The sequence below is a fragment of the Amphiura filiformis genome, chromosome 15 (genome assembly GCF_039555335.1).
Source record: "Amphiura filiformis chromosome 15, Afil_fr2py, whole genome shotgun sequence".
In the NCBI taxonomy this organism is placed as follows: Eukaryota; Metazoa; Echinodermata; class Ophiuroidea; order Amphilepidida; family Amphiuridae; genus Amphiura; species Amphiura filiformis.
The window spans coordinates 50,988,730-51,016,018 of record NC_092642.1 but is presented as its reverse complement, the minus strand read 5'-3'; the positions used below and the strand labels follow the sequence as shown (position 1 = coordinate 51,016,018).

The 27,289-nt window shown below is 38.9% G+C and overlaps 1 protein-coding gene across 3 annotated transcripts in view; it reads right to left on the bottom strand.

Annotated features, from left to right (window-relative positions):
- Window positions 1–25,732, bottom strand: part of LOC140171797 (uncharacterized) — a 28,328-nt gene extending 2,596 nt beyond the window's left edge. For 2 of the 3 annotated variants that reach the window (XM_072195128.1, XM_072195129.1), the window contains exons 1-3: window positions 25,535–25,732; window positions 3,382–5,898; window positions 1,160–1,252 (exon numbers count right to left, since the gene is read on the bottom strand). In XM_072195128.1, coding sequence (XP_072051229.1) covers window positions 1,160–1,252; window positions 3,382–5,898; window positions 25,535–25,642 — 2,718 coding nt within the window. In that variant the 5' untranslated portion in view covers window positions 25,643–25,732. The remainder of the gene's footprint in view (window positions 1–1,159; window positions 1,253–3,381; window positions 5,899–25,534) is intronic. The other variant, XM_072195130.1, reaches the window with a different exon arrangement.
- Between the last annotated feature and the right edge of the window lie 1,557 nt (window positions 25,733–27,289).

Sequence of the window (27,289 nt, the reverse complement as noted above, 5' to 3'; positions counted from 1 at the left end):
AAAAAAAGTGTTTTTTCTATTTACTGTACAAAAGAATACCGACCCTATTTTTGGAAATTCCTGAAAAAGTTTTTTTCTTTTAAAATTTTTGCATTCTGAACATGGCTCGAAAAAGTGGGGAATTTGGGAAGCTCATTCCCAGGAAATGTTGGTGTTTGGAGGGAAATTCTGGTATTTGGAGGGAAATTTTGTCTTTTCTGTATATAAAATATGCTATGTATTGTGGGAAATTTAGCTTGCTTCCCGGGAAATTAACATTTTTTCGAGCCCTGATTCTGAAGATGTAAAAAAAGTATTTTAGAGCTTGTATTCAACATTTTAGTGGTTTTCTGATGTTAGTTGATTCATTTTGACACCAAAATTGTCTGATTTTTCATATTTTGAGCCTTAATTAATACAAACGGTAGAGTTTGCTAGTAATTTTTAAAAAAAGAAGAAAAAAGAAAAAGAAATCCCGACCGACCCAATTGTTAAAATTCATTTGAGGGCAAGCAAACAATTTTTTTTTGGGCCTTACATGAAGGATAATGCCCCCTTGTTAAAATTCATTTGAGGGCAAGCAAACATTTTTTTTTGGGCCTTACATGAAGGATAATGCCCCCTTGTTAAAATTCATTTGAGGGCAAGCAAACAATTTTTTTTGGGCCTTACATGAAGGATAATGCCCCCTTGTAAAAATTCATTTGAGGGCAAGCAAACAATTTTTTTTTGGCCTTACATGAAGGATAATGCCCCCTTGTTAAAATTCATTTGAGGGCAAGCAAACAATTTTTTTTTTGCCTTACATGAAGGATAATGCCCCCTTGTTAAAATTCATTTGAGGGCAAGCAAACAATTTTTTTCTTGGCATTACATGAAGGATAATGCCCCCGTCAGACTTTCCTGCCGCTTGCCACTGCAGCATGACGTATCAGCCAATGACAAGCCTTGATTCTGTCGGTTTGTCTGCAGTGCGTGTGCGTCACGCAAGCGGCATGACAGAATGAAACCAGCATCAGACATTATATCACCCCGACTCGTAAAGACAAACGCAGCTACATGTAGTTCACAGATTGCGCTATCCACAAAACCCAATTCAATACGATATGCCTGCATGTCCGTAGTTGTAAGTTGGCAATTCAATTTAGAAAACAAAGCACTATTTCAAAATGTATAATACCTGGTTTTGCTTCTTTTGACTTGCTGGTGTGGTCTTCTTTACTGGCACCTCGTCTTCCTCATCGCTGTCCTCGCTGGATGACTTGGCCTTTTTCTGTCAAGATTTAATCAAGATGACACTTTATATCATTAAGGGGTTCTACATGTAAACAATGTACAAAAATAAGCGCCCATCCAAAATGACTTTGTTAAGGGCCCTGGGCGGTTAATGGAACGAATACGGTAACCTGTATTTTTAGAGTATTTTAGAGTATAGTCACTAGGACCGAATTGGTTATCAAGCTTAACATTGCTAAGAGATCCAAAAGCTCTATTTTGATTGGTTACTCAGATATTATATCATGTAATTAGCCAATCAGAGGTACTGTAAGAAGTGCAGTACTTAGTGCCCATGGAGTTAATGTTTATTAATTGAATGAGAGGCTCATGAACTCCATAATGCAGTAGTCCTATTATTTTGCTGATACAGAGAGAGAGTTCAACAAAACATGTTCTACATAATTTGGGGCAATTGTCCAGGTCTAAAACCCTCTTAGGTCGTGTTCTCACTACAGACATGGGGTCTCGTACCTAGGTCCGAGTCCACATACAAGTGGACTCAGTCCACATTGACTTCGCGTTCTCACTAACACCAAAATGTGATGTAGGATCGACTCCACTTACCCGGATGTTATAATATCAAGCGCTTCAATGCATGACCATGACGTCACTAATTCTGTTCCAATGCATGTTTTGAGTCAAACTCACAGCACAAATCAAACTTTACTATAGACTATCAATTTGGAAAGATCATGTTTTATTTCCAGGCCCCATGATATATTCCTTCAAGCTATGGATATATATGTTATTTTGTGATATATGCATGTATTTGGAAAGATCTGAAATTTACAGCTCTAAAACTGTTATTTTATATAGGCCTATACGTGTAAAATGAGAGAAATACATTGGGTTGTTATTTCTGATTTTGGTCAAGCACACCGATTCACACGCAACACAACCTCTAAATCACCATCAAAAATACTAATTTTGATTGGTAATTTTAACTCAGTCTAGCAAAATGTACACCTCAAAAGCGAATATTACACCTGAATATTCTTTTGTATTATACTGTAAAGCCCAATGTCGTTTTGTTTAATTCTGAAACTGGATAAAATCTGTATCTTGCCGCGATGCCGTTGTTTTCACACTGCACGAGAAGCATGCTGCTCATCAAACTCCGGCAAGCATCTCGAACGAACGAACATCCGTGTATATCCACTTTCCCTCGATTTTTTCCGCATAAAAATAAATATTGTAAATTACATGAAATATTAAAGCATGAATAAATTTGTTCTATAATACCAGCTACGAATTTTTAAGTTGAAAATGCATGTTTAAATTTTATCATGGAAAATTATATAATGTAGACATGTAGCCTATATTGTATAGGCCTATACATGTAGTACAACGACGGCCATCAAGGTTGTGCATACAACATTTCGGAGTCCACTTGTAAACACGTTCTCACTATGCTGTTTGATACCACGTCCTAGGTACCAGACTACCTCAATGAGGTGGTCTCGATGCTACATCCTGGATGTAGGAAGGATCGAAACCACTTATTTCGCGTTCTCACTATGCTTGGAAGTGGACTCGATGTAGGATCGAGTCCACGTCCTGGTATCAAACAGGCATAGTGAGAACGCGCCCTTAAAAATTCAATTAAATTGAAATCTGTTATCATGTTGGTTATTTATACTCACTGGGTTCCACTTACCTAATCTTATACTAGTCTTCCGACTCGAATTATCAAGCCGGAATTTACAAAGCTGAACTGAAAGCGAGGATTATTGTATTGGCTGGCTACACACATCATCCTCGCTTTCAGTTTTCTGCTTCACTTATTCCAGCCTGATTAGAGTTAGCGAGCCAAAAACATGTTTGCCTCGTCTTCAATATTTAAAATTGTATGACCTGCAAATTCCCAGGGTTGTCATCTGCATATCTATACATGCAAGTTCATTAGCAGTGGCGGCGCCAGGAATTTTTTTTCAGGGGGGACATTGGGGGGGGGGGGGGCAAAGTGAATTTGCGCAAAATTCATCATTTGTACTGGGTGGGTCAAGAGTTCTGACTGGGTGTATTTTGCCTCCCCATGCCCCCCGGCACCGCCACTGTCCATTAGACCCATGTGTAGATATGCCAAACCTGTTATGCCTCTACCTTGCCCTAAAAACCACATACCTTTGTCAGCTGCTTTGTTTTGGTCGCCTTCTCATCTTCACTGTCGGAACTTTCACTGTCGCTATCGCTGGATCCCGCCATGCCATTCACTGGAGTCACCGCTGGTGTGCTCTTCTTCGCCGAGCTTGGGGTTCTACCATTTACAACGGGGGTGCTTTTTGTTGGTGCTGGTTTCTTTACTTTACTATCTTCTTCGTCTGAGCTAGAGTCTGATGATGATGACGACGAGTCACCACCTTTCTTAACAATTGGTGTGGTATTTTTAGCAAACATTGGCTTTGGTTTTGAAGGGGTTTTCTTAGTGTCCTCTTCAGAGGAGTCAGAGTCTGAACTAGAACTGTCCTCTTTAGCTTTTGAAACCGGTGTAGCCCCTTTTGATTTAAGATTTGTTGCAGCTGCTTGCTTTGTTTTGCTTGTTTCTTCTTCCGATTCTGAACTGGAGTCGGAGCTGCTTGCCGCAGGTTTTGCTTGCTTGACAGATGGGGATTTTGCAGCTGGTTTCTTCTCTTCTTCACTCTCGTCGCTACTGCTATCAGAACTAGACGCTGGTTGTTGCGTGATCTTTTTAGCAGATTGTGGGGTCTTTTTAGCAGATTGAGGGGTCTGTTTAGCTGGTGTAACAGGTTTCTTCACAGTTTTTTCATCTTCACTTGAACTATCGTCACTGCTGCTATCAGAACTTGATTCTGCTTTCTTTCCCGCCGCTTGCGGGGTCTTTTTTGCAGGTGTGATGGCTTTCTTTGCTGGTGTGGTGGGTTTCTTTGCTGGTTTTTCATCTTCACTTGAACTATCATCGCTATCAGAACTTGATTCTGCTTTCTTAGCTGCTGTTGGAGTGGTTGGTTTGGCGGGTGCTTTTGCTTGCGGGGTCTTTTTTGCAGGTGTTACCGTTTTCTTTGCTGGTTTTTCATCTTCACTAGAACTATCATCGCTATCAGAACTTGATTCTGCTTTCTTAGCTGCTGTTGGAGTGGTTGGTTTGGCGGGTGTCTTTTTAGCAGGTGTGACAGGCTTCTTTGTTTTTTCATCTTCACTTGAACTATCGTCACTGCTGCTTTCAGAACTTGATTCTGCTTTCTTCGGCGGTTGTGGGGTCTTTTTTGCAGGTGTGATGGGTTTCTTTGCTGGTTTTTCATTTTCACTTGAACTATCGTCACTATCAGAACTTGATTCTGCTTTCTTTCCCGGCGGTTGTGGGGTCTTTTTTGCAGGTGTGATAGGTTTCTTTGCTGGTGTGACGGGTTTCTTTGCTGGTTTTTCATCTTCACTTGAACTATCATCGCTATCAGAACTTGATTGTGCTTTCTTGGCTGCTGTTGGAGTGGTTGGTTTGGCAGGTGCTTTTGTTTGCGCTGGTTTTCCAGGTGTTGCTGCCTTGACGGGGGTCTTTGCTGGTTGCTCATCCTCACTTGAGCTATCCTCACTGCTGCTGCTTTCTGGCTTCTTGGACTGTGGAGTCTTCTTGCCTGCAGGAGTAACTGGCTTTGATGGGGTGACAGACTTAACAGGTGTTTTGGACGGTTTCTCATCTTCGCTACTATCATCACTGTCACTTTCTGAGCTTGACTCTTTCTTCTTTGCAGCTGGTTTCTTTGATGCAGAAGCTGGCTTGGCCTGCGTTGGTTTGGCTTTCGGCTTTTCATCTTCACTCTCACTGCTGCTATCCGAGCTAGAATCATCTTTCTTTGCCTGTGGCTTTACAACTGGCTTGGTTGCTGGAGTGCTAGGTTTGGGCTTTTCATCCTCATCACTTGAGCTGTCATCACTTGAGCTTTCTGCTTTTGCGGGCATCTTTGCCTGACCAGGTTTTGCAGCTGCTGCTGGACTTGTCTTTGTCACAGGTGTCTTTTTTACATTATCTTCTTCTTCAGAGCTTGACTCCTCAGAACTGCTCGACTCTTGGGCCTTCTTGGCACCTGGCTTCACTGCTGCCTTTCCAACTGGGGTAGTTGCTGGTTTCTTTGCAGGTGGTTTCTTGGCTGCCGGCTTGGAACTCTCATCATCAGAACTGGAGTCCTCTGAACTGCTGCTTTCAGCTTTTCTCTTCCCATTTGCTTGGGTTTGCTGCGTTGGTTTCAATGGCGTCTTCTTGGCAGGAGGCTCTTCATCTGAAGAGGTGTCGCTCTCCGAGCTAGATTCTTTCTTTTTCGCTGGAGTTGGAGCTTTTTTCACTTGTGTGAACTTCTGTTGTGCTGGCTTCTTCTTAGCATCTTTGTCATCACTTTCATCTGATGAGCTGTCTGAATCCGAAGTACCGGAATCATCCCCTTTAGCTTTCTTCAGTGCAGCTGTGCCCTTAAATGGTGGTATGTTTGGCTTTGATGGAGTCTTTTTGCCCTTCTTGGCAACCTCTTCATCAGAAGAGGAGTCTTCTTCGCTACTAGAACTGCTGGGTTTGGATTTCTTTGCTGGTGGAGGTGTCTGTGCTATTGAATTCTTGCGTTTTTGACCAACTGGGCTTTTCTCCCATACGTTGTACAATTCTTTCATGCTTGGCTCATCTTCGTCAGGTGTCTCCTGTTGATAAAACAAAAGATTTTCATAGTTTAATGAAATGTTTTTTATCCGTGAAGATATTTATCGAGACTGTGATTATAAAATCTTTTACACTTAGATGATATATATATGGCAAAATATGCAGCCTGGCAGGCAGCAGTTTTGAACAAGAACTTGCGAGTTGCCAGAGCTGAAGGACTAAATCATATCAATGAAATTAAACGGCACTAGGTTTGCAGTAAGGCTGGCATTTTCGGGCGGGCTAGCGGGTACCCGCCCGAGATTACATTACCCGGGCAAGAAATACCCTGCCCGGGTACCCGAAATTCAAAAAAAAATCATATGAAAGTTGATAATTTGTATTCATGTCATAGTCTATTAATGATTTCAAAATGCACTGAATTTGAATGCATTTTGAAATTTTTATTTTTTTTAGGTCAACCATGAATGATCCTAGCATTTAGGTCTAGGTCCAGGGACACTACAAAACCGAAAAATAAAAACTTTAAAAAAAATTATTATTTTTTTTTTTAAATTCGGTACCAGTTACCCGCCGAAATTTTTTCAATCGTACTTACAACACAAGGTACATGTATGTAGGTTCAAAATATTTCAGTTCTGTGGGGTCAATCAGACCCAACAATTGGAAAAAAAAATCAAAAAGGGTTCCTTTTAAAAGTGCAAATTAAAGTTCATCACCAATGAAAAGATAGACTTCCTGCTGCAGCATCTCTCAACCGGGATTTGGCCAAGATCGAGACATGGGCTAAGACATGGAATGTCCTGTTTGGTGCTGCCAAATGTAAAACCACTACCATCTCCAATCGAAGAGATGCTGATGGCAACCATCCACCACTTCACTTTTTTGGTGTAACTCTTGAAGAAGCTGAAAGCGTGGACCTTCTAGGTCTTACATTGAATAACAACTTGTCCTGGAACCAAGTAGTCACCAAAATGTCAAAGACAGCCGGTCAGCGACTGGGACTCCTCAGAAGAGCTTCACCCTATATTCTACCTGCACAGAGAGCCATCATCTACAAGGCCATGATACGATCAAAAATGGAATATGCCAGCAGTGCTTGGACTGGTGCAACTCCCACCTCACTAGCTCAGCTTGACTCCATCCAAAATAGAGCTAAGCGTGTCATTGGTCTGCCAACAAATGAGTATGAAGATCATCGTATTCAGCCATTGAGCCACCAAGAGGGCAGTTGGAGCAGCCACCCTCTTCCATCGTATGTTTTACAAGGAGGCCCCTGAGTTGTTATGCCAGCTGATGCCAGACATCCATGTCCATGACCCCAGGTTATGACGGTCTGTGAGATCCCATGACCTAGCAGTGGAAGTCCCAAGATCAAACCTTGTCAGCCATGAAAGATCATTTCTACCATCTACAGCCCAATTATGGAATTCTCTACCTGCCCAAATTCCAGCCATTAGATCGAGGGCCAGCTTTAGCAGGGAGGTTAATCGCTTTCTGGGTGCATCCTCGTCAGCAGCTTCTAAATGATTTATTTGTCTCTGCTGTTAATGCCCAGTTATGCCATGTCGTAAAAAAAAAAAAAAAAAAAAAATACTGTGAGGGCTCGATCGTGATATCTCCCTTCTACTTGGTTAATATTCATCAAAGCCTGTACAGGGGCTAGACGAGAGACCATAATCTGACATTTGAACCAAATAATGCATATATCGTGGGATAAGCGTTCAATTTGGAGATCGTTGAATTGAGCGACGATCCAACATCAGCAAATTTCAATTCAGAAGCTGATGCGTATAATACAATGTACATGTAAGTTGAGCAATCACAGATGACAACAATCAGTGACAGTGACACAGGTTTATAAAGCGAGTATTTTACTAGATGCAAACTTGCCAACAAATTGACATTATAGGACACCCTACTGAAGGCGAAGGTTATAATACAACTTGAGTAGGTCATGTTTTCCATTCACGTTCATGAAAACATGTTTACATGCACGCAGTTTGTTTATTTTACATTAGACTGAGCTTGTTTGGTATTATTTTTTTCCTTGGACATTGGCCTTTCAATTTCTAAAACAAAAAGTTATACTTTTAGTTTGTACTAATTACTGTAACTCGTTAATCCTTAATAGTCAGGGGTGGATCATGAGGCGGAGGATCACAATGCTGTACAATGGTGGTTTAATACACTATTGTCTCAATAAACATTGTTGATGGATTTCTACCCGTTTCTGTACTTGATCTCAGCCAAGTGATATCATGTTTAGCATTCATTGCCTCAGTATTTGTTAATTAGAAAATTACTAATTACTTGTTGCTACATTAATATAGTTCATTGACCTCTATGCATGCAAGTAGGGATTTAATGTAGGGAACATTCAAAAGGGTGCTACGGACAAACGAAACATGATAAAAGACTCAAATTTCTTAAGCAGACTTTGGTTGTGATCCTCTTTACTTCAGTAAACTAAAAACTAGTAAAACATAGAAAGTTTGCGACAAATCTGAAAGAGCGCCCTCACCCTCAATTTTGATCCAAAAAAGTCCATTTTTACGATTTAATGCTTTGTCGAATTCTCTTTTAACTTTCAAAACTGGATTGTTGAGCTTATTTTACATCTAGTTAGATACCTCAATCATGAAAATTTACATCTCCAGTGCCATACAGGGTGTTTTTATATAAATATTGATCAATTTTTGACCACCCTGTATCTACATAATTGAAGTACTTGACCGGTAAAGGTTCCACATAGCTGGGTGGGCAATCATGTTTGTTATATTTTGCTTGTTACACCCTGTATATTGCATGGGTCACCCTGTATAATGCCTCCCATTGTATCGTTTCTGAAATCGTCCAAGTACATATGCTCTCAGAATATATATACTTTTATTGGGTTTTAATGTAGACTTTTTGTAAATGTCGCTTAAAAAATACACATGCAACGCAATTGGTACCCAAAAAAACATGACCAGAACACAGTGTCCGATTTACAAATTTTTTCCTACCTGCACTGGTGCATGTAGCCCAAAATTTCTACATGCACAGCAAAAAGTGTGCATGCACCAAAATTAAAGCAAACATAAAATCACATTGAATCACGATCATTGTCAGTTGCTTGTAATAATATTCCGGCTCCACTGTCATTGTCATTTTTATGCCGATCACTCGCCGATTTCTTAGCCAAAACACTGGATGCTGTGGCTTCATCTGTTCTAGAACTAGTCGCCGACGAGGTGCACGATTTCCAGAATGATGCTTTTGAGCTATTTCCTTTTTTGCTGGACATTATTATGATTATTTTCCGACGTAAACAAATATTTCCCACGGTTTAAATTCGGTTCTTTTTTTCAATGAAATGAAAATGACAGTTTCTACATGTGCGAGGGTATCGGGAATTGGTGGATGACGTCACATTACGCTCGCCCCTCTAAGGGAAGTCATAGTCTCGGACCAGACTGTATGTGGCTATCTCGAATGTTCGTTAGGATCGACAAGTATCAGACCGACGCAAACTGGCTGTGTAGGAGACTAGGGAAGTCAATGAAAAAAAGTGACAGTTCTCACGTGATAGGGGTATCGGGAATTGTCAATTGCGCGATTTGCGCCAGCCCTTCTAATGAAGTCAGGATATTGCGCTAAAAATAGATTGGGTTTTTCCAAATCTGACTGCTTGTTTACTTTTGTATATTGCCTTGTCATATCGCTAGCGCTAAAATCGTACATGCACGCGTGCAGGCAGGTAGTGAAAAGCTGCATGCACAGAGGGAATGTTACATGCACTGGTGCAGGTATGCAGGTGGTAAATCGAACACTGCCAGAACAAGTCCTCAAACGCTTGAAATTTGTAGCTTTACCGTACTACAATTTGAAGAACCCGGCCGAGAAGAATTGGGATTTTGGCGACATAATATGACACATTCAACAAAATTATCTGTAGCTATACATGCAAGATTGCACGTCTACAGCTATACATGCATGAGTGCACGTCTCACTGGTAGTGTCAACTTGAATTTATACTCGATCCCTTGCAGAAAAGGGACTCTCACACACATGACACATGCTCAATGTTAGGCACAAAAAAAATGTTTGGTTGCCCTCCGCGACTGACCGAAAAAATGAGAAATCTTGGGTCGGGTTTTTTTTTTTTCAATCACATTTTTTTAAGAAACGTTAAATTTTGGCCATATCAAGATTTGTTTGCATATTTGATAAAAAACAATACGTTTTTCCATTTAAATTCAGTCCAAAAATGCACACATTTTTACCATAAAAACATGGACTTCCAGCCGACTTCCACACTCGATGCGATTCCTACGAGCTGTCTTTAAATATTTTATCATCGCATAAAACGAGTATACTTGGTGTAAATCGATCAAATTTTATATTGCATTTTCTACTTACAATATCTTGAGAGATACATGTATGAGAATAAAAAATCTAACAAATATAAATTTAAAAATCTCTAATATCATTATCAAATGTCAAATACCCATGTCTCGTCAGATGAAATTCGGCCATCAATCATACTGGGGGGGGGCACACCACTAAATCAATGCGCCATTTGTGTAACCCTAATGAGTTCGGTAAAAACAGAAACTTTTGAGGTATTTTGGGCTGGTCTGTAGACTTATTAATCAGAAAGAGTGGCGAATTATAGCTTAAATAAAAGTGTAAAGCCTATACATAAATTTGAGTCGCCAAAAAAGTCGCATTTTTATAATTATTGAGAAAATAGGTCCGCAAATTAAAAAAATGGCAGAATCGGGTTTGCAGTCTTGAGAGCATGTCAAAAACAGTGAGGGCGCTGTTCATGCCTCCTAGCGGAAAACGAGATGGAAGAACCCCGTGACATTGAAACATATGTTAAACTTTCATCGATTTGCAATCGACTGGTCATCATAAAATATTTTAAAACGAGCCCAAAAGGCCTCAAAATGAGCAAAGAAAACCGGTGTTTTTACACGTGTTTCAATGGGAAGATTATTTAGTGGTGTGCGCCCTTCAAGGGCCTAGGTGTAAAATCGTGCTTTGAGAGATTCAGCCAAAATTGAAGTTGGCTTTCGATTAAATTGCGGTTTTTTGATTTATATAGATAGTTTTTATGTTAGTGAATATATTTAATGCGTTTTAGATGCAAGTCGCGCTAAGTTTATTCTCTCAGAGGCCTTCAAAGTTAAAGAAACTGTCAAAATTGTGAGAAAACTAATATTTCTCAGATTTGAAGCAAAATTGTCTTAAGGTGACAAATCGGCACAAGTCTTTAAACCTCTCAAATCTTAATTATTTTATAGGGGGGGGGGGGGTGATTGTTGTAAAATCATTAATATATAGACCTTTGCCATTATGAAACCTAATTTCTTTTCATTTTAAAGCTGTTTTTAGCAGATAAACGGTCTAAAACTATATGTTGAGAATTGGTATTTAATGCAAATCTAGGGAAATAAGCACAAATGGTCAAAATGTTGAAAATGTGCACATTTTTGGAATGCACCATGTATCTTTGATAGGACATTTCTCTTGATGTGGATGTCACAGAGCACTCAAACCTTGAGTGTTTTACTCAAACCATTTTATATTTCAAAAAAAAAAAAAAAAATTCGATTTTATGAACATCATTATTCCCTTGAAGGGGGCACACCACTAAATCAATGCGCCATTTGTGTAACCCTAATGAGTTCCGGTAAAAAACAGAAACTTTTTGAGGTATTTTGGGCTGGTCTGTAGACTTATTAATCAGAAAGAGTGGCGAATTATAGCTTAAATAAAAGTGTAAAGCCTATAAATAAATTTGAGTCGCAAAAAAAGTCGCATTTTTATAATTATTGAGAAAATAGGTCCGCGAATTAAAAAATGGCAGAATCGGGTTTGCAGTCTTGAGAGCATGTCAAAAACAGTGAGGGCGCTGTTCGCGGCCTCCTAAGCGGAAAACGAGATGGAAGAACCCCGTACATTGAAACATATGTTAAACTTTCATCGATTTGCAATCGACTGGTCATCATAAAATATTTTAAAACGAGCCCAAAAGGCCTCAAAATGAGCAAAGAAAACCGGTGTTTTTACACGTGTTTCAATGGGAAGATTATTTAGTGGTGTGCGCCTTCAAGGGCCTAGGTGTAAAATCGTGTTTTGAGAGATTCAGCCAAAATTGAAGTTGGCTTTCGATTAAATTGCGGTTTTTTGATTTATATAGATAGTTTTTATGTTAGTGAATATATTTAATGCGTTTTAGATGCAAGTCGCGCTAAGTTTATTCTCTCAGAGGCCTTCAAAGTTAAAGAAACTGTCAAAAATTGTGAGAAAACTAATATTTCTCAGATTTGAAGCAAAATTGTCTGAAGGTGACAAATCGGCACAAGTCTTTAAACCTCTCAAATCTTAATTATTTTATAGGGGGGGGGGGGTGATTGTTGTAAAATCATTAATATATAGACCTTTGCCATTATGAAACCTAATTTCTTTTCATTTTAAAGCGGTTTTAGCAGATAAACGGTCTAAAACTATATGTTGAGAATTGGTATTTAATGCAAATCTAGGAAATAAGCACAAATGGTCAAAATGTTGAAAATGTGCACATTTTTGGAATGCACCATGTATCTTTGATAGGACATTTCTCTTGATGTGGATGTCACAGAGCACTCAAACCTTGAGTGTTTTACTCAAACCATTTTATATTTCAAGAAAAATATAAAAAAAATTCGATTTTATGAACATCATTATTCCCTTGAAGGGGGCACACCACTAAATCAATGCGCCATTTGTGTAACCCTAATGAAAAAAAAAAAAAACAGAAACTTTTTGAGGTATTTTGGGCTGGTCTGTAGACTTATTAATCAGAAAGAGTGGCGAATTATAGCTTAAATAAAAGTGTAAAGCCTATACATAAATTTGAGTCGCCAAAAAGTCGCATTTTATAATTATTGAGAAAATAGGTCCGCATGAATTAAAAAATGGCAGAATCGGGTTTGCAGTCTTGAGAGCATGTCAAAAACAGTGAGGGCGCTGTTCGCGGCCTCCTAGCGGGAAAACGAGATGGAAGAACCCCGTACATTGAAACATATGTTAAACTTTCATCGATTTGCAATCGACTGGTCATCATAAAATATTTTAAAACGAGCCCAAAAGGCCTCAAAATGAGCAAAGAAAACCGGTGTTTTTACACGTGTTTCAATGGGAAGATTATTTAGTGGTGTGCGCCCTGGGTTTTTTTTTTATGGTGACGGGCTGCCGTGTTTCAACAAGCTCGAGACTCGCATGCTCGATGACGACGAAATGGCTGACATGTACGCGGTTTGTATATCGGCTGCCAGGCAGCAAAAAAATATCTTCAGCTTGGTCGCGTCGATCAAGCTTGAGGGAGATTTCGGCACCCTTGGTTGATACCCACAACAAAGACAAAAGTGTCCAACTTATAGACACTTTGCTGTCCAGTTCTCCCAGTGGCCCATGGACACCCGTGGGCTCATTGGAACCAGTTCATGAGTTGGGGTGTTGCGAGACGCCGATACTTGAACTTGAACAAATGCTTTTTTCAATCAACTTAAGGGGGTACCGTACTACATACACCCTTGCCAAATTGTGTGCCTATTTTTGCATTTTTCTCAAAAATTATAGCGTATTGGTGACAAGTAAGATATGTATATTTATAGGGGCAATGACTACAACTACTGCACTGGAAATTTAATTTCAGCACAGACAACAGTTGTGGAGTTACAGTCAAAAATGAGGGAAAACCAATATTTGATCAATAAATCAATAACTACTTGACTTGAGTTGCTGAATTTTCAGTGCAGTAGTTGTAGTCCTTGCCCCTATAATATTCATATCTTATATTTGTTACCAATGCACTATAATTTTTGAGAAAAATGCAAAAATAGGCACAAAATTGGCCAGGGGTGTATGTACCCCCTTAATTACAATCAAAACACCAAAAGGTGCTCAATAGCTTTTTAGTTACGCTGTAAGATGTGGTTTCACTTTTCGTACCGTACATCAAAATTCAGTCAGGAAGAGCCCATGAAAAAAAAAAAAAAAGGATCGACCTACCGACCCACTGAATTTTTGGCTTGGCTTGGAAGGGCAACCAAACATTTTTTTTGCCTTATTAATATGTTTACTTCCAAGAAATCTCAACTTTCGAGCGATATCGCTTGACATGTGAATGCATCAACCAATCATTTTCAACCAACTGGATCTACAGACTACATGTCTGCATGCAGTGTTCGATTTACCACCTGCATACCTGCACCAGTGCATGTAACATTCCCTCTTAGACTAGGAGCCCAGACAATTTATTCAGCTCAGAAGAGACAAAATGTTTGATGGTCTGATTATGTTAGTATAGGCCCAAGATTCAATATTCCATATTGCTGCCGGGTCACAGCCTGTACGCTCAGCCTGGGGTCACAAAATAGGGGCCAAAAAATGCATTTATTCAGCTCAAGAGAGACATGGACAAAACTTGTTGGATATCACTCCCAGGAGGATACTTTTCATGCCTATAGCAATGACAGCAATTTTGGCCTGTACGGGGCCCCAGACAGTAGCCCCAAAGGGGCCCGCCCATATGGTGTTATTCAGCTGAAGAGAGACAAGGATGAATCTTTTTGCATTGGAACTATTACACATTGGGGTGCACAAAAAATACCAATGACAGCAACTTTTTCCTGTACGGGGGCCCAGACAGTAGCCTCAAAGGGCCCAATGTCCCATAACTGATTTATTCAGCTGAAGAGAGACATGGATGAATCTTTTTGCATTGGAACTATTACCCATTGGGGTTTACAAAAATACCAATGACAGCAACTTTTTTCCTGTCACGGGGGCCCAGACAGTAGCCTCAAAGGGCCCGATGCCCCATAACAGGTTATTCAGCTGAAGGAAGACATGCGTAAATCTTTTTGCATTGGAACTATTACACATTGGGGTGCACAAAAATACCAATGACAGCAACTTTTTCCTGTACGGGGGCCCAGACAGTAGCTTCAAAGGGCCCGATGCCCCATAACTGGTTATTCAGCTGAAGAGACACGTGGATGAATCTTTTTGAATTGGAACTATTACCCATTGTGGATTACAAAAATACAAAGGACTGCAACTTTTTCCTGTATGGGGCCCAGGCAGTAGCCTCAATGGGCCCAATATCCCATAACTTGTTATTCAGCTGACGAGACAGGTGGGTGGATCTTTTTGAATTGGAACTATTACCCATTGGGGTTTGCAAAAATACAAATGCCATCAACTTTTTCCTGTACGGGAGCCCAGACAGTAGCCTCAAAGGGCCCGATATCCCATAAATTTTAGCACCCTGTCTGGTAAGTCCATCAGAGTTTATATACCAGTGCTGGATGCAGAATGGGTGTCAAGTCTACACTACATTAAAAGTCAGAGCTGAAACATTTTGCCAGACCTTTGCCGCTAAATGTTAGCTTCCCCGCACAGAAAAATCTGCTCCTGAAGTGAATTTCAGCATTCAGCAACATGCTCAAAGGAAAAGATAGCCTTCAAGGTCAAAGATTTTTGGAAGCTTCTTAGGAATCTACAACCAGATAAAGCTACTGCTCCTGATGAAATCATTGCAAGCGCCCTGAAGGAATACAGCGCAGAACTGGCAAGACCACTCAGTCTGTTTGAGCTTTGCTTCTCCAAGGAAGTTTTTCAAAGCCAATGGAAGACTGCATTTTCATCCCTTTACAGAGATGCTAAGTCTAATTCATCTATGTACCGCCCCATCTCTCTGCTCTGCACCATCAGCAAGATCATGGAGGCTGTTGTACAGAACTTCAGAAGTACCTCCTTGGAAACCAACTGATATCAGATAGACAGTTTGGATTTAGGCCATACCACAATATAACTGATATCTTTACCATTCTGACCCAAGAGTGGTCCAACTCCCTGGACGTGGACGACCTGCGTCTGACTGCCCTAGATATCAAAGAAACATTCGATAATGTCTGTCATGACTTTGCATCGAAACGTAAGGCAATGGCAATATCAAGAAAGAGAAATCTAACCAAGATATATATTCTGTTTGGTACCACCAAACTGGCTGAAAAGGAGGAGCTGGAGATCCCGGGACTCACAGTCGACAGCAAGGTGACCTGGACAAAGCATATTTCTAACGTCTCATACAGAGCAGGACAGGAGTTGGGCACTCTGAGGAGAGTTGCAAATAAACTTGATGTCAGAGGCAAGGCTAAAGTTTGCAGTGTGATGGAATACACCTCACTGTCTAAGATGAGGGCCAGCACAGAGCTGAACATCACATCTCTCCATCAAAAACGTCAAGTGACTGCAGCAACAGTCCTCTATAAAATGCACACCAGCTTGTTCCCACCAGATCTGAAGGCACAGCCACTAAAGTCATTTGTAGTCAGAAGGGCTACCCGCTCAAGCCTGTCCATGCCTTGCCATGCTCTCACAGTACCAGTTTCTAGAACCATACCTACTGGCAGAACCTTCATCCACACTTCAGTTCACGCTTGGAATAGCCTACCAGATGGGGTAGTCGGAGAGCAGCGTGCATAAGCATCTTATTTCACATGTCTGATGCTTTATACCCTTCACTCTTGTTGTTCCTAAGCTACTGTGAACCACTGATTGCCACATGTGGTTTTCTTTTATATAGTCCCTATATAATCGAGTGCCTATAGATATAAGTTCTTGAAATGTGTCACTCCTCATGGGCTATTGTTCACTTTAGTATTTAAAACCAGTAAAAATGTTTTTGAGCCAAAAAGACACACAGATCTTTTGAATTGGAACTCTTGCATATTGGGGTTTACAAAAATACCAATGACAGCAACTTTTTTTCTATACGAGGGCCCAGAAAGTACCCTCAAAGGGCTCAATGTTCCATAACTGGTCAATCAGCCAAATGTAAATTATGAGCATGTTAAAATGCAGTGGGGACGCCATGAAGGAAGAAAGTGTTAATTTTTAAATGCTCTCTTTTTCCAAACAAAATTGGTTTAACATGAGGGAATAAAGTCGCATTGTGTCGAATTTCTTTTCTCCTGCTGATATTGGTATTGATGAAGTAGCTATTTTTACTACTGGTGATATCAGTATTCATGAAGTAATTACCTACTCCTGATATTGGTTTTGATGAAGTATAGCTGTCTACTGCTGACATTGGTATTGATGAAGTAGTTATCTATTGTTGATACTGGTGATACTATCTTATGCTAGCTGAATAAATCAGTTATGGGACATCGGGCCTTTTGAGGCTACTGTCGTGGCCCCCTATTCAGGAAAAAGTTGTTGCCATTGATTAGTATTATTTTGTAGACCCCAATATGCAATAGTTCCAATTCAAAAAGATCCATCCATGTGTTTATTTGGCTGAATAACCAGTTATGGGATATCTGGCCCATTGAGGCTACTGTCTGGTCCCCCGTACAGGAAAAAGTTGATATCCTTAATATATTTGTAGACTCCAATGTGCAATAGTTCCAATTCAACAAGATCCATCCATATGTCTCTTCAGCTGAATAACCAGTTATGGGATATCTGGCCCATTGAGGCTACTGTCTGGGCCCCCGTACAGGAAAAAGTTGGTGTCATTGGTATTTTTGTATACACAATGGGTAAATAGTTCCAATTCAAAAAGATTCATCCATGTGTCTCTTCAGCTGAATGGGTAGGTCATTTGTAGATCACCAGCGTGGCCATCTTCGGAGTCTAATTTCACCCTTCTTAAGATGAGCACTCTTGGTGTAATTTTCTCTTGCAAGATGACAAAATTGGATAAATCAGTTAAGGGACATTAGGCCCTTTGGAAAATTTGAAACATCGGTTATGGGACATTGGGCCCTTTGAGGCTACTGTCTGGGCCCCCGTACATGAAAAAAGTTGCTGTCATTGGTATTTTGTGCACCCCAATGTGTAATAGTTCAATGCACAAATATTTATGCATGTCTTCCTTCAGCTGAATAACCTGTTATGGGGCATCGGGGTCTTTGAGGCTACTGTCTGGGCCCCTGTACAGGAACCAATTGCTGTCATTGGTATTTTTGTGCACTCCAATGTGTAATAGTTCCAATGCAAAAATATTTATGCATGCCTCTCTTCAGCTGAATAAATCAGTTATGCATTGGGCCCTTTGAGGCTACTGCCTGGGCCCCGTACAGAAAAAAGTTTCCGTCATTGGTATTTTTGTGCAACCCAATGTGTAATAGTTCCAATGCAAAAAGATTTACGCTTGTCTTCCTTCAGCTGAATAACCTGTTATGGGGCACCGGGCCCTTTGAGGCTACTGTCTGGGCCCCTGTACAGGAAAAAAGTTGCTGTCATTGGTATTTTGTGCAACCCAATGTGTAATAGTTCCAATGCATAAAGATTCACGCTTGTCTTCCTTCAGCTGAATAACCTGTTATGGAGCATCGGGCCCTTTGAGGCTACTGTCTGGGCCCCTACAGGAAAAAGTTGCTGTCATTGATATTTTGGTAAACCCCAATGGTTAATAATTCCAATGCAAAAAGATTCATCCATGTCTCTCTTCAGCTGAATAAATCAATTATGGGACATTGGGCCCTTTGAGGCTACTGTCTGGGCCCCCGTACAGGAAAAAGTTGCTGTCATTGGTATTTTTGTGCACCCCAATGTGTAATAGTTCCAATGCAAAAAGATTCATCCTTGTCTCTCTTCAGCTGAATAACACCATATGGGCGGGTCCCTTTGGGGCTGCTGTCTGGGCCCTCGTACAGGCCAGAATTGCTGTCATTGCTATAGGCATGAAAAGTATCCTCCTGGGAGTGATATCCAACAAGTTTTGTCCATGTCTCTCTTGAGCTGAATAAATGCATTTTTTGGCCCCTATTTTGTGCCCTCCAGGCTGAACGTACAGGCTGTGACCCGGCAGCAATATGGAATATTGAATCTTGGGCCTATACTAACATAATCAGACCATCAAACCTTTTGTCTCTTCTGAGCTGAATAAATTGTCTGGGCTCCTAGTCTATCTGTGCATGCAGCTTTTCACTACCTGCCTGCACGCGTGCATGTACGATTTTAGCGCTAGCGATATGACAAGGCAATATACAAAAGTAAACAAGCAGTCAGATTTGGAAAACCCAATCTATTTTTAGCGCAATATCCTGACTTCATTAGATGGGCTGGCGCAAATCGCGCAATTGACAATTCCGATACCCAATCACGTGAGAACTGTCACTTTTTTTTTTTTCTTCTCTAGTCTCCTACACAGCCAGTTTGCGTCGGTCTGATACTTGTCGATCCTAACGAACATTCGAGATAGCCACATACAGTCTGGTCCGAGACTATGACTTCCCTTAGGGGGCTAGCGTAATGTGACGTCATCCACCAATTCGATACCCTCGCACATGTAGAAACTGTCATTTTCATTTCATTGAAAAAAAAGAACCGAATTTAAACCGTGGGAAATATTTGTTTACGTCACGGAAAATAATCATAATAATGTCCAGCAAAAAGGAAATAGCTCAAAAGCATCATTCTGGAAATCGTGCACCTCGTCGGCGACTAGTTCTAGAACAGATGAAGCCACAGCATCCAGTGTTTTGGCTAAGAAATCGGCGAGTCGGAGTGATCGGCATAAAAATGACAATGACAGTGGAGCCGGGAATATTATTACAAGCTTAACTGACAATGATCGTGATTCAATGTGATTTTATGTTTGCTTTAATTTTGGTGCATGCACACTTTTTGCTGTGCATGTAGAAATTTTGGGCTACATGCACCAGTGCAGGTAGGAAAAAATTTGTAAATCGGACACTGTCTGCATGTATTATTTTATTTTGTAACTTTTTTCGATTATTAACTTAGTACTTACTTTATACGGTACAGAATTAATTTTTTTAAAGCAATAATTATTGACAACAAAAAAACAATGGATGACTTAGTCCCAGTAACTGAGAACGTGACGACATTTACTTTTACATTGGGTATTATCTGCTATGTCACGGTCTCAGGGCCCATCTGAATGTGGCAGCATATAAACAAGGCAGTACATGGGAAATTGGAGAGTACGAAACACGGTTCCCGTCCCTACGTGTAAATCACAACCTGCAGTTCAGTAAAACAAAGCTCTAAAGTATCCGAAGTATTTCTAAATTATTATGCTCACCTTGATTTCTTCAGATTTGAACTTATAAGGCCAAGTAAAATAAAAAAACATGTTTCACGTCCGGTTTTTGAAAAAAAAGGAGGAAGAGGGACTTTTTATTTTTATCGCAAAATCAGTGTGAATACCCATAATTAGAGCTGTTTTCGCGTATACAATAATGCCTGGAAAAAGGAGGAGGCCTCTTTTTATTTCTTGTTCTGAGAGATAGGCCCACTATATCACAAAACCTTTTAAAAGTGTTTCTTGTATATTAGTAGGGATGACCAATGAACCATCAACATGATTAGAACGCTCCCATAGACATGCAGGGAGCTCAACTGTGCACTGCTTGCACAGACATTTCTAAATTGATCTCATTCTTTCATTTTTCAATATTTTTCTGTACACATTGGCAGGGCTCGAAAAAATGTTAATTTCCCGGGAATCAAGCTAAATTTCCCACAATTTATAGCATGTTTTTATACACAAAAGGACACAATTTCCCTCCAAATACCAGAATTTCCCTCCAAACACCAACATTTCCTGGGAATGAGCTTCCCACATTCCCCACTTTTTCGAGCCATGCACATTGGGGAAGTGAATACCAATTATATTTTGTAACTATCGTGCAAATTACAGCAACACAACTTATTTCATTTTTCTGTATTAAAGTGCAAGTCAAAATTGTTCCATCGCCACAGTTAGTTTAATTGCCAGTGGCTAAGTTCAGCACTGCTCAAGAATGGCACAAAATATTCATGTCAATAATTTCAGGTGAAAAACGTGGCCTACTGAGCTGTAATTTGGCAGAGTTGCCAGTAATACCTCTATCATACCCTCTGTAAAAAGGAAAAAAAATTGAACAAGTAGATCTCGAGTTACAAATTAAATCACCAGCTTCCCTTTGGAATTTCCATACTCCTTTCGAATCATGCTAAGAAGACACCTTTCTGAACATAAATGTGAAGTTTCGTGCTCATTCGATGTATTTTTCACCTGATTTCAACCCTAAACGTTTTCTTATATTTAGGCCTATACCATCTACAACTTGCTGCTGGCTATACCTTGTTTAGAACTTTCAAAAGCAATACCTGAATGTGCCACCATAACTGTTTCAAACTACCCCGCGAAAGTCATGCAGGTGACTCCGAGGTCATGCATTGAATTGGTTTGAATGAAGAATACTACGGAACCAGCACCTTTTGTTAGAAGTCACACATGAGCATGATGAGTGAAGTGGATACCCTCTATTGTTGTGAATGAGTCAATGACCTTCAATGACACTTAAGATTTTGTTTGCATACACCTACTAATTGGTCATATTAAACCCAATAACATTGACATTTTGGTTGTGAAAAAAAATAATAATTTGATTTTGTGCCATATCGGCCATCTTGGATGATTTTTGGCAAATGTTCTCTAAATGCATGATTTCAATGCCCCGGTTTGAAAAAATCATTTATGCCATTGACTAGTAAAGTGCCATTTCATAAGAAACCCCTTTCATACTTTCACAATATGCTTGTTTCATGTTTGCATATGGTCATTTTCACGGTAAAGGGTGTAACTTTTGATTTTTAGGGTCAAAATTTCAAACCACTTAAATATGTTTCTGTTTACTGAAATCATGCATAGAAGCAACTTAATTTCAAGTAAAATAATGTTTCAAGGCTTAAACCTTTTGATTTCTAATAAAAATTTGACATTTGCATAACATTTTGGTTAAAATCTAAGAAAAAATGTATTTTACATAACCTCAGAAAATTTTGACATGAAAGCTGGAATACATGTGAAATTCCATTCCAAAGTAAGTCAACAGATATAAGTTAAATTTTATACCATGTTTTGCTATGTTTGTAATTGCAGTTTTGAAAATTTTTAACATCAAGTGTCATTTACAATGGAAATTTCCAAACCTTAAACATATTTTTTAAGTTTTAATTGGGTTCCTAAAATAATTTGAATGTCTAACTTCATGTACAATTACTACTTGATGAAAGGAACCTCCCAGCCAAGTTTCACAGAAATTGGAGTTATTTTTTAGAATTGGCAATTCAAGCGATTTGTGTTTCGGAGGCTTCAGTTAACAACACAGGTGATCATAAAAGTAAAATATTTAGCTAACTACTACAAGTTGACATAAAAAATAGGTAAAAAATATCACAATTACCAATTTTCATGCTTTGCTTCTAAGTATTGAATTTCAGTTGTGACAAAAATTAAATTATCACAGCAAGTCATTTTTTTTGTTTCGTAGGCTTCATGTTAACAATTGTTAAACATTGCAGAAGTAGTTTTTTGAAAACAACAGTGTTGGGATCATCTAAGCTGTTATTTTCTTGTGTGTATTGAATCAATGATTCTATGCGGCAGATATTGTAGATTTATCACACATTAATTTTTTCACCCATTTGTTAAGTATGGTGTTTTTTGCATGTGAAGCCTCCGAAACAGGCTTTTTAAGGTATCAGTATATTTTTCAAACATTAACCATAATGTCAATTTTGTTTTTAATTTATGACATTCTGCACATATCAAGTAATAATTACAATGCAGATATCAGTATGAAACACACCAATTTAGATATGCATAGATGATAATTAAGTTTACTGTTGTTTCGGAGGCTTCAATTGTTTCGAAGGCTTCAATTGTTAACGGAAAGTTTGTATTGGGTCCCATTTTCAAACGGTGATATATATCTCCATGATTTAAAAACATGTGACTTGAGGATCTAGTTTGCTACATTTTAATAAATAGATTGGATGAGCTCTTTTATTTATATTTGCACAAGCTTGCTGAACAGTTTGTTTCGGAGGCTTCAAAAAAGTTAACGGAAAAACGGCTATTTGAAGTCAAGATTTTATAAAAATTTTAAAAGCTTGCAAATCGGCTAATTTTTGTTACCCATTTCAAGTTAAGATAACAACTGTTATGAATCAAGAAGAAGTGAAGAAATAACCAAGAATTATGAACCAAAGCTACACCCACAAAGTTTGTTAACAATTGTTAACGGAAAATGAAGCCTCGAAGCGATAAATATCAAGTCCGGTTCTCAAAAATACAGGGCCGTTCACAATTAAATCTAATGTGGCAGTGTTTACTGAACATATGACTGTACTTTCAGGATAAGAAAAATTATCCATGAACTAACTGAAGAAAACACAGGGTTTTACAAAATGTTACTGTTTTTTATAGTTTTTCAAAATGGCAATATTAAGTACATTTAAGCCTGCTAAAACTGAACGCAGTAACTCCCAAAGCTGATTATGCTACCCAAGGTAGCTGCTAACTAGATGACTTATGTGGCCAAAAATTATGGAATTCTGTGGCTTTATTAGAACACTATGGATTAAAATGTTAAAAATCCAAAGTTACACCCTTTACCGTGAAAATGACCATATATGTTTAAAAATAAAGAAATATATACAGGTAAATATATGCTTATGCCAATTTTGCTCCCAATTGCTATTTTTGGACCTTGTCATTTTATTTCGTTCCAATGACCGGTCAGAATGGGAAACATTGAAAATTCATAATTCGAAAAGTTTTTGACCGATTTTGACCATTTAACCACCAAAATACTTCTGTTGATGAGTTCTATCCAGAAAACAATCTTTTGTAGCAATAGGGGCAACATGAAATTTTGATGGTTATCCCTAATAAACACAGCCAAAAAAGAAAGTCTCCAGTAGTTCCATCCCCATTTAATCAGATTCTGATGAGTTTATGGCAAAATAATTTATATAATAATTTTCTATCCAGTCTCCTTCGAAGATTGATACCAAATTTGATATCAAAAGTTTAATCATCGTGAGCATAGAAACATTTGTTTGGAAATTCGTGCAATTTTAAAAATGACATAGGGAATTGTATCACGTAGCAGAGCTAGCGTGAGTGCCAAGAATTACGTCGCCTGAATAGGCCGGCAGGTTAAAGGTTTGCCCATGCATGTCAAAATGCAAATCAAATACCCGCTCTTTCAATTGTGCTTGAGCAAGGGTACAATGATTCCTGTCTGGGCATGCTTCAGGCCACATAATAAGCTGATACCATGCATTGATTTTTTTTTGGTCAATTCGTAATTTGTCATTTTTAAAATTGCACGAATTTCCAAACAACGGCTTCTTTGCTCATGATGATTAAACTTTTGATATCAAATTTGGTATCAATCTTCGCAGGAAAGTGTATAGAAAATTATTATATAAATTATTTTGCCATAAACTCATCCGAATCTGATTAAATAGTGATGGAACTACTGGAGACTTTCTTTTTTGGCTGTGTTTATTTAGCAAGGCTATAGAAAGCAGCTCTACTTCCTAGACATGTTTTTTGAAAAGTTATAACTGAATTTCAAAAAATAAAAATAAAATTGAAGAAACCTCAAAAAAGGAAGCGGGAGGGGACGTGAAACATGTTTATTTTTTTATTTGGCCTAATGTTAAAAATAGATGATTTTTGCTGCAGTTTCTCTGCGCGACGTGTTATTCATGGAAGGAGCCATTTTAATGTTGCATTGTGGGAATTTCTGTGAGACGGCCTGTGATGTATTTATCCAGGTGTGCGCGATGAAAGGCCTTGGCAGGTGACAGTAGATTGGTCGATCAATTGATTGTACACCCAAACATATGATTATTCATGCATGGGTTTAGAAATCTACAGTTCATATTCATGAATTCAAGCAAACGTATTATTAAAATGTATGAATAATTCAAATCAAAAATCAAACGGAATAAAAACAACAACCCAATCCGCCATATACCGCCTGAAGGAGAATTTATATAAACAACGCCACCACGTGCCTCTAGAAAATAAACAAAGTTTGACCTTTTCAACTACATCCGGTTCTTCCTTCGGACTTATAGGTTTTGGTACCAAATTTTTCGCTCCACAAAAGTTGGAAAGAAAACACTTAGGCTTTATACGGATTATTTTTCAAAAGCAATGATATCAATATTTAGGTAAGCAACAGAATAAACTATGGAATAGTGAAAAACGTCTACCAACAGAATTGTATAATTAAAAAATTTAGGAAATGTGTGCAACTTCTGGATGTGTGTGTCATAAAGGCCAGATATCTAGGACGAAAGAACCGGCTCATTTAAACGTCCAAATGATTATGTCTGTGTTCGATCTTCCTAGTTAATACAAATGTAGGACTAATGGATGACTGGATGTTCTAAAATCGCCGTGATAAATATAATGCAAAAGCGACAGCCCGATGCATCGCAAAATTCGCAATTGCACATCGGCATGATTGCGTGCATCGCTTGAATTTGAAATCAAGTCACCAGACCAAGAGGGGCGTGAGTCAGCGGTGCATCGCAATCCCGGTCGGGATCGCTAGATCACTCGGCGATCGAGTATAAATTCAGTTATTTAATATGTGTATGTAAATAAAATAATTTAATACATGTTTATATATTGGTTAGCATTGTAAGCTTAATATACTGTTACACTCTACATGTATGTACCATGGTACACAGTCACTACAGTAGTCAGTGCATCATGCATGTGGCTGTGGCATGCATGCACACAATGTATCATGCATGTTCAGTATTCATTTGCATCGTCGTGTGAAAACAAAATTAATTCCTTACCTTCACACCTGTCACTCTTTTAAACAGGTTTGCCACCTTCTCTAACCCACTGTCTACTAAGAATCCGTAGACTGTAGGGTAAAATTTACCATTGTCTGCAGATGCCATGGTCACAAATTACAAGATCTTGGAAATCAAAATTTAAAGGACCTGTTCGACACACTCACCACGTGGGACATGTACACGATTTGTGTTGCAATTTGCCACACGGAACTATGGGTAAAATGGAACATTACAATATTTATGATGGGTGTTTTAGATCCACTTGTATCAACAAGTGAATTGCAGACAATATTGGAGGAATAAAATAACATTCATACGATAGTAATAATATTTCTAATTAAAATTAAATGGTTTTTGATTAATTGCAATTGTTTAGTTTTTATTAACATTTGATTACATATGTCTTTTATATATAAAATTGAATTGACTACCCTACAAAATAATGGATTTGCTCAGTGCGTTGGGTTATGAACTCATGACCTATGACATAATGAGTAATCGAGGTTAATTTATTTATTTCTTTTCACGGGAATTTCCTAAATCATATTTTTTACATACCGGTTAGCTTTCATGCTTTGGTAGGGCACATTTGTAGGAGTTACATGGTTTTGTAGATAAAAACTGCGTGACCAAGCGGTATCAATTCAGTGGAGCTGAGTACAAAGTATAAATTAGCATTAGGACTTAGGTAAGCTTAAAAAAGGCTAACAATATAAACATACATTTGGTATAATAGTCGCCCGCTTTGGCTTTCCTCAACGCAAACTTTTAGACTAGGGTTTATTGATTTTATTTTCATAGGTGACTGCACACCCAGCACTCTTTGTATACTCATCTCCTTCAATCCACTTATAAACTGTTGTCCAATGTCATCATCCACTTCAGATACTTGACTGAAGTACCAAGTATAGCAATTATTTGCGTTGGAGTCACTCAACCGTGTCCCTCATTTGGAGACATTTGAGTAGATTCTATTCTAAATGTTTGCGTTGCTCAGAGCCAGTAATCAGACCCAGAACAAAATATTAATTTCTGACATAATCCTGTACTGGACTGGGTCTGAACTGTTTCCATATGAAATCTTGATGGCAAATTGGACAATAGAAGCACATGGTTCTACGTGACAGCTTTTTAATCCCTATTCAGGTTACGTGAATCACGCTATTGTGGACCATCCTTCTGATACTTGAGTGTTTGGACAAGCGGAATGGTTTTTTGTCTACCTCTCTGTTTGTAAACAAACCAGGAGGTCGAAATCGTCCTCCTCGCCGAATACGAAAGTCAGCGTAATAGTACGGCACTACATTTTGTAATATTAGTCCGAATAATCAGACCCAGAACAAAATATTAATTTCTGACATGATCCTGATCCTGTACTGGGTCTGAACTGTTTCCATATGAAATCTTGATGGCAAATTGGACAATAGAAGCACATGGTTCTACGTGACAGCTTTTTAATCCCTATTCATGTTACGTGAATCACGCTATTTTATTGTGGACCATCCTTCTGTTCTGATACTAGCTCGTTCACGTAGCGTTTTTGTTGTCCCACCGGCCTGTTACAAACGTAGATTGCCTGGCGATCGGAGTGTTATCGTCAGAGCACCTCGGACTATTCTGATACTTGAGTGTTTGGACACTGCAAGCGGAACAGTCTTTTGTCTACCTCTCTGTTTGTAAACAAACCAGGAGGTCGAAATCGTCCTCCTCGCCGAATACGAAAGTCAGCGTAATAGTACGGCACTGACATAA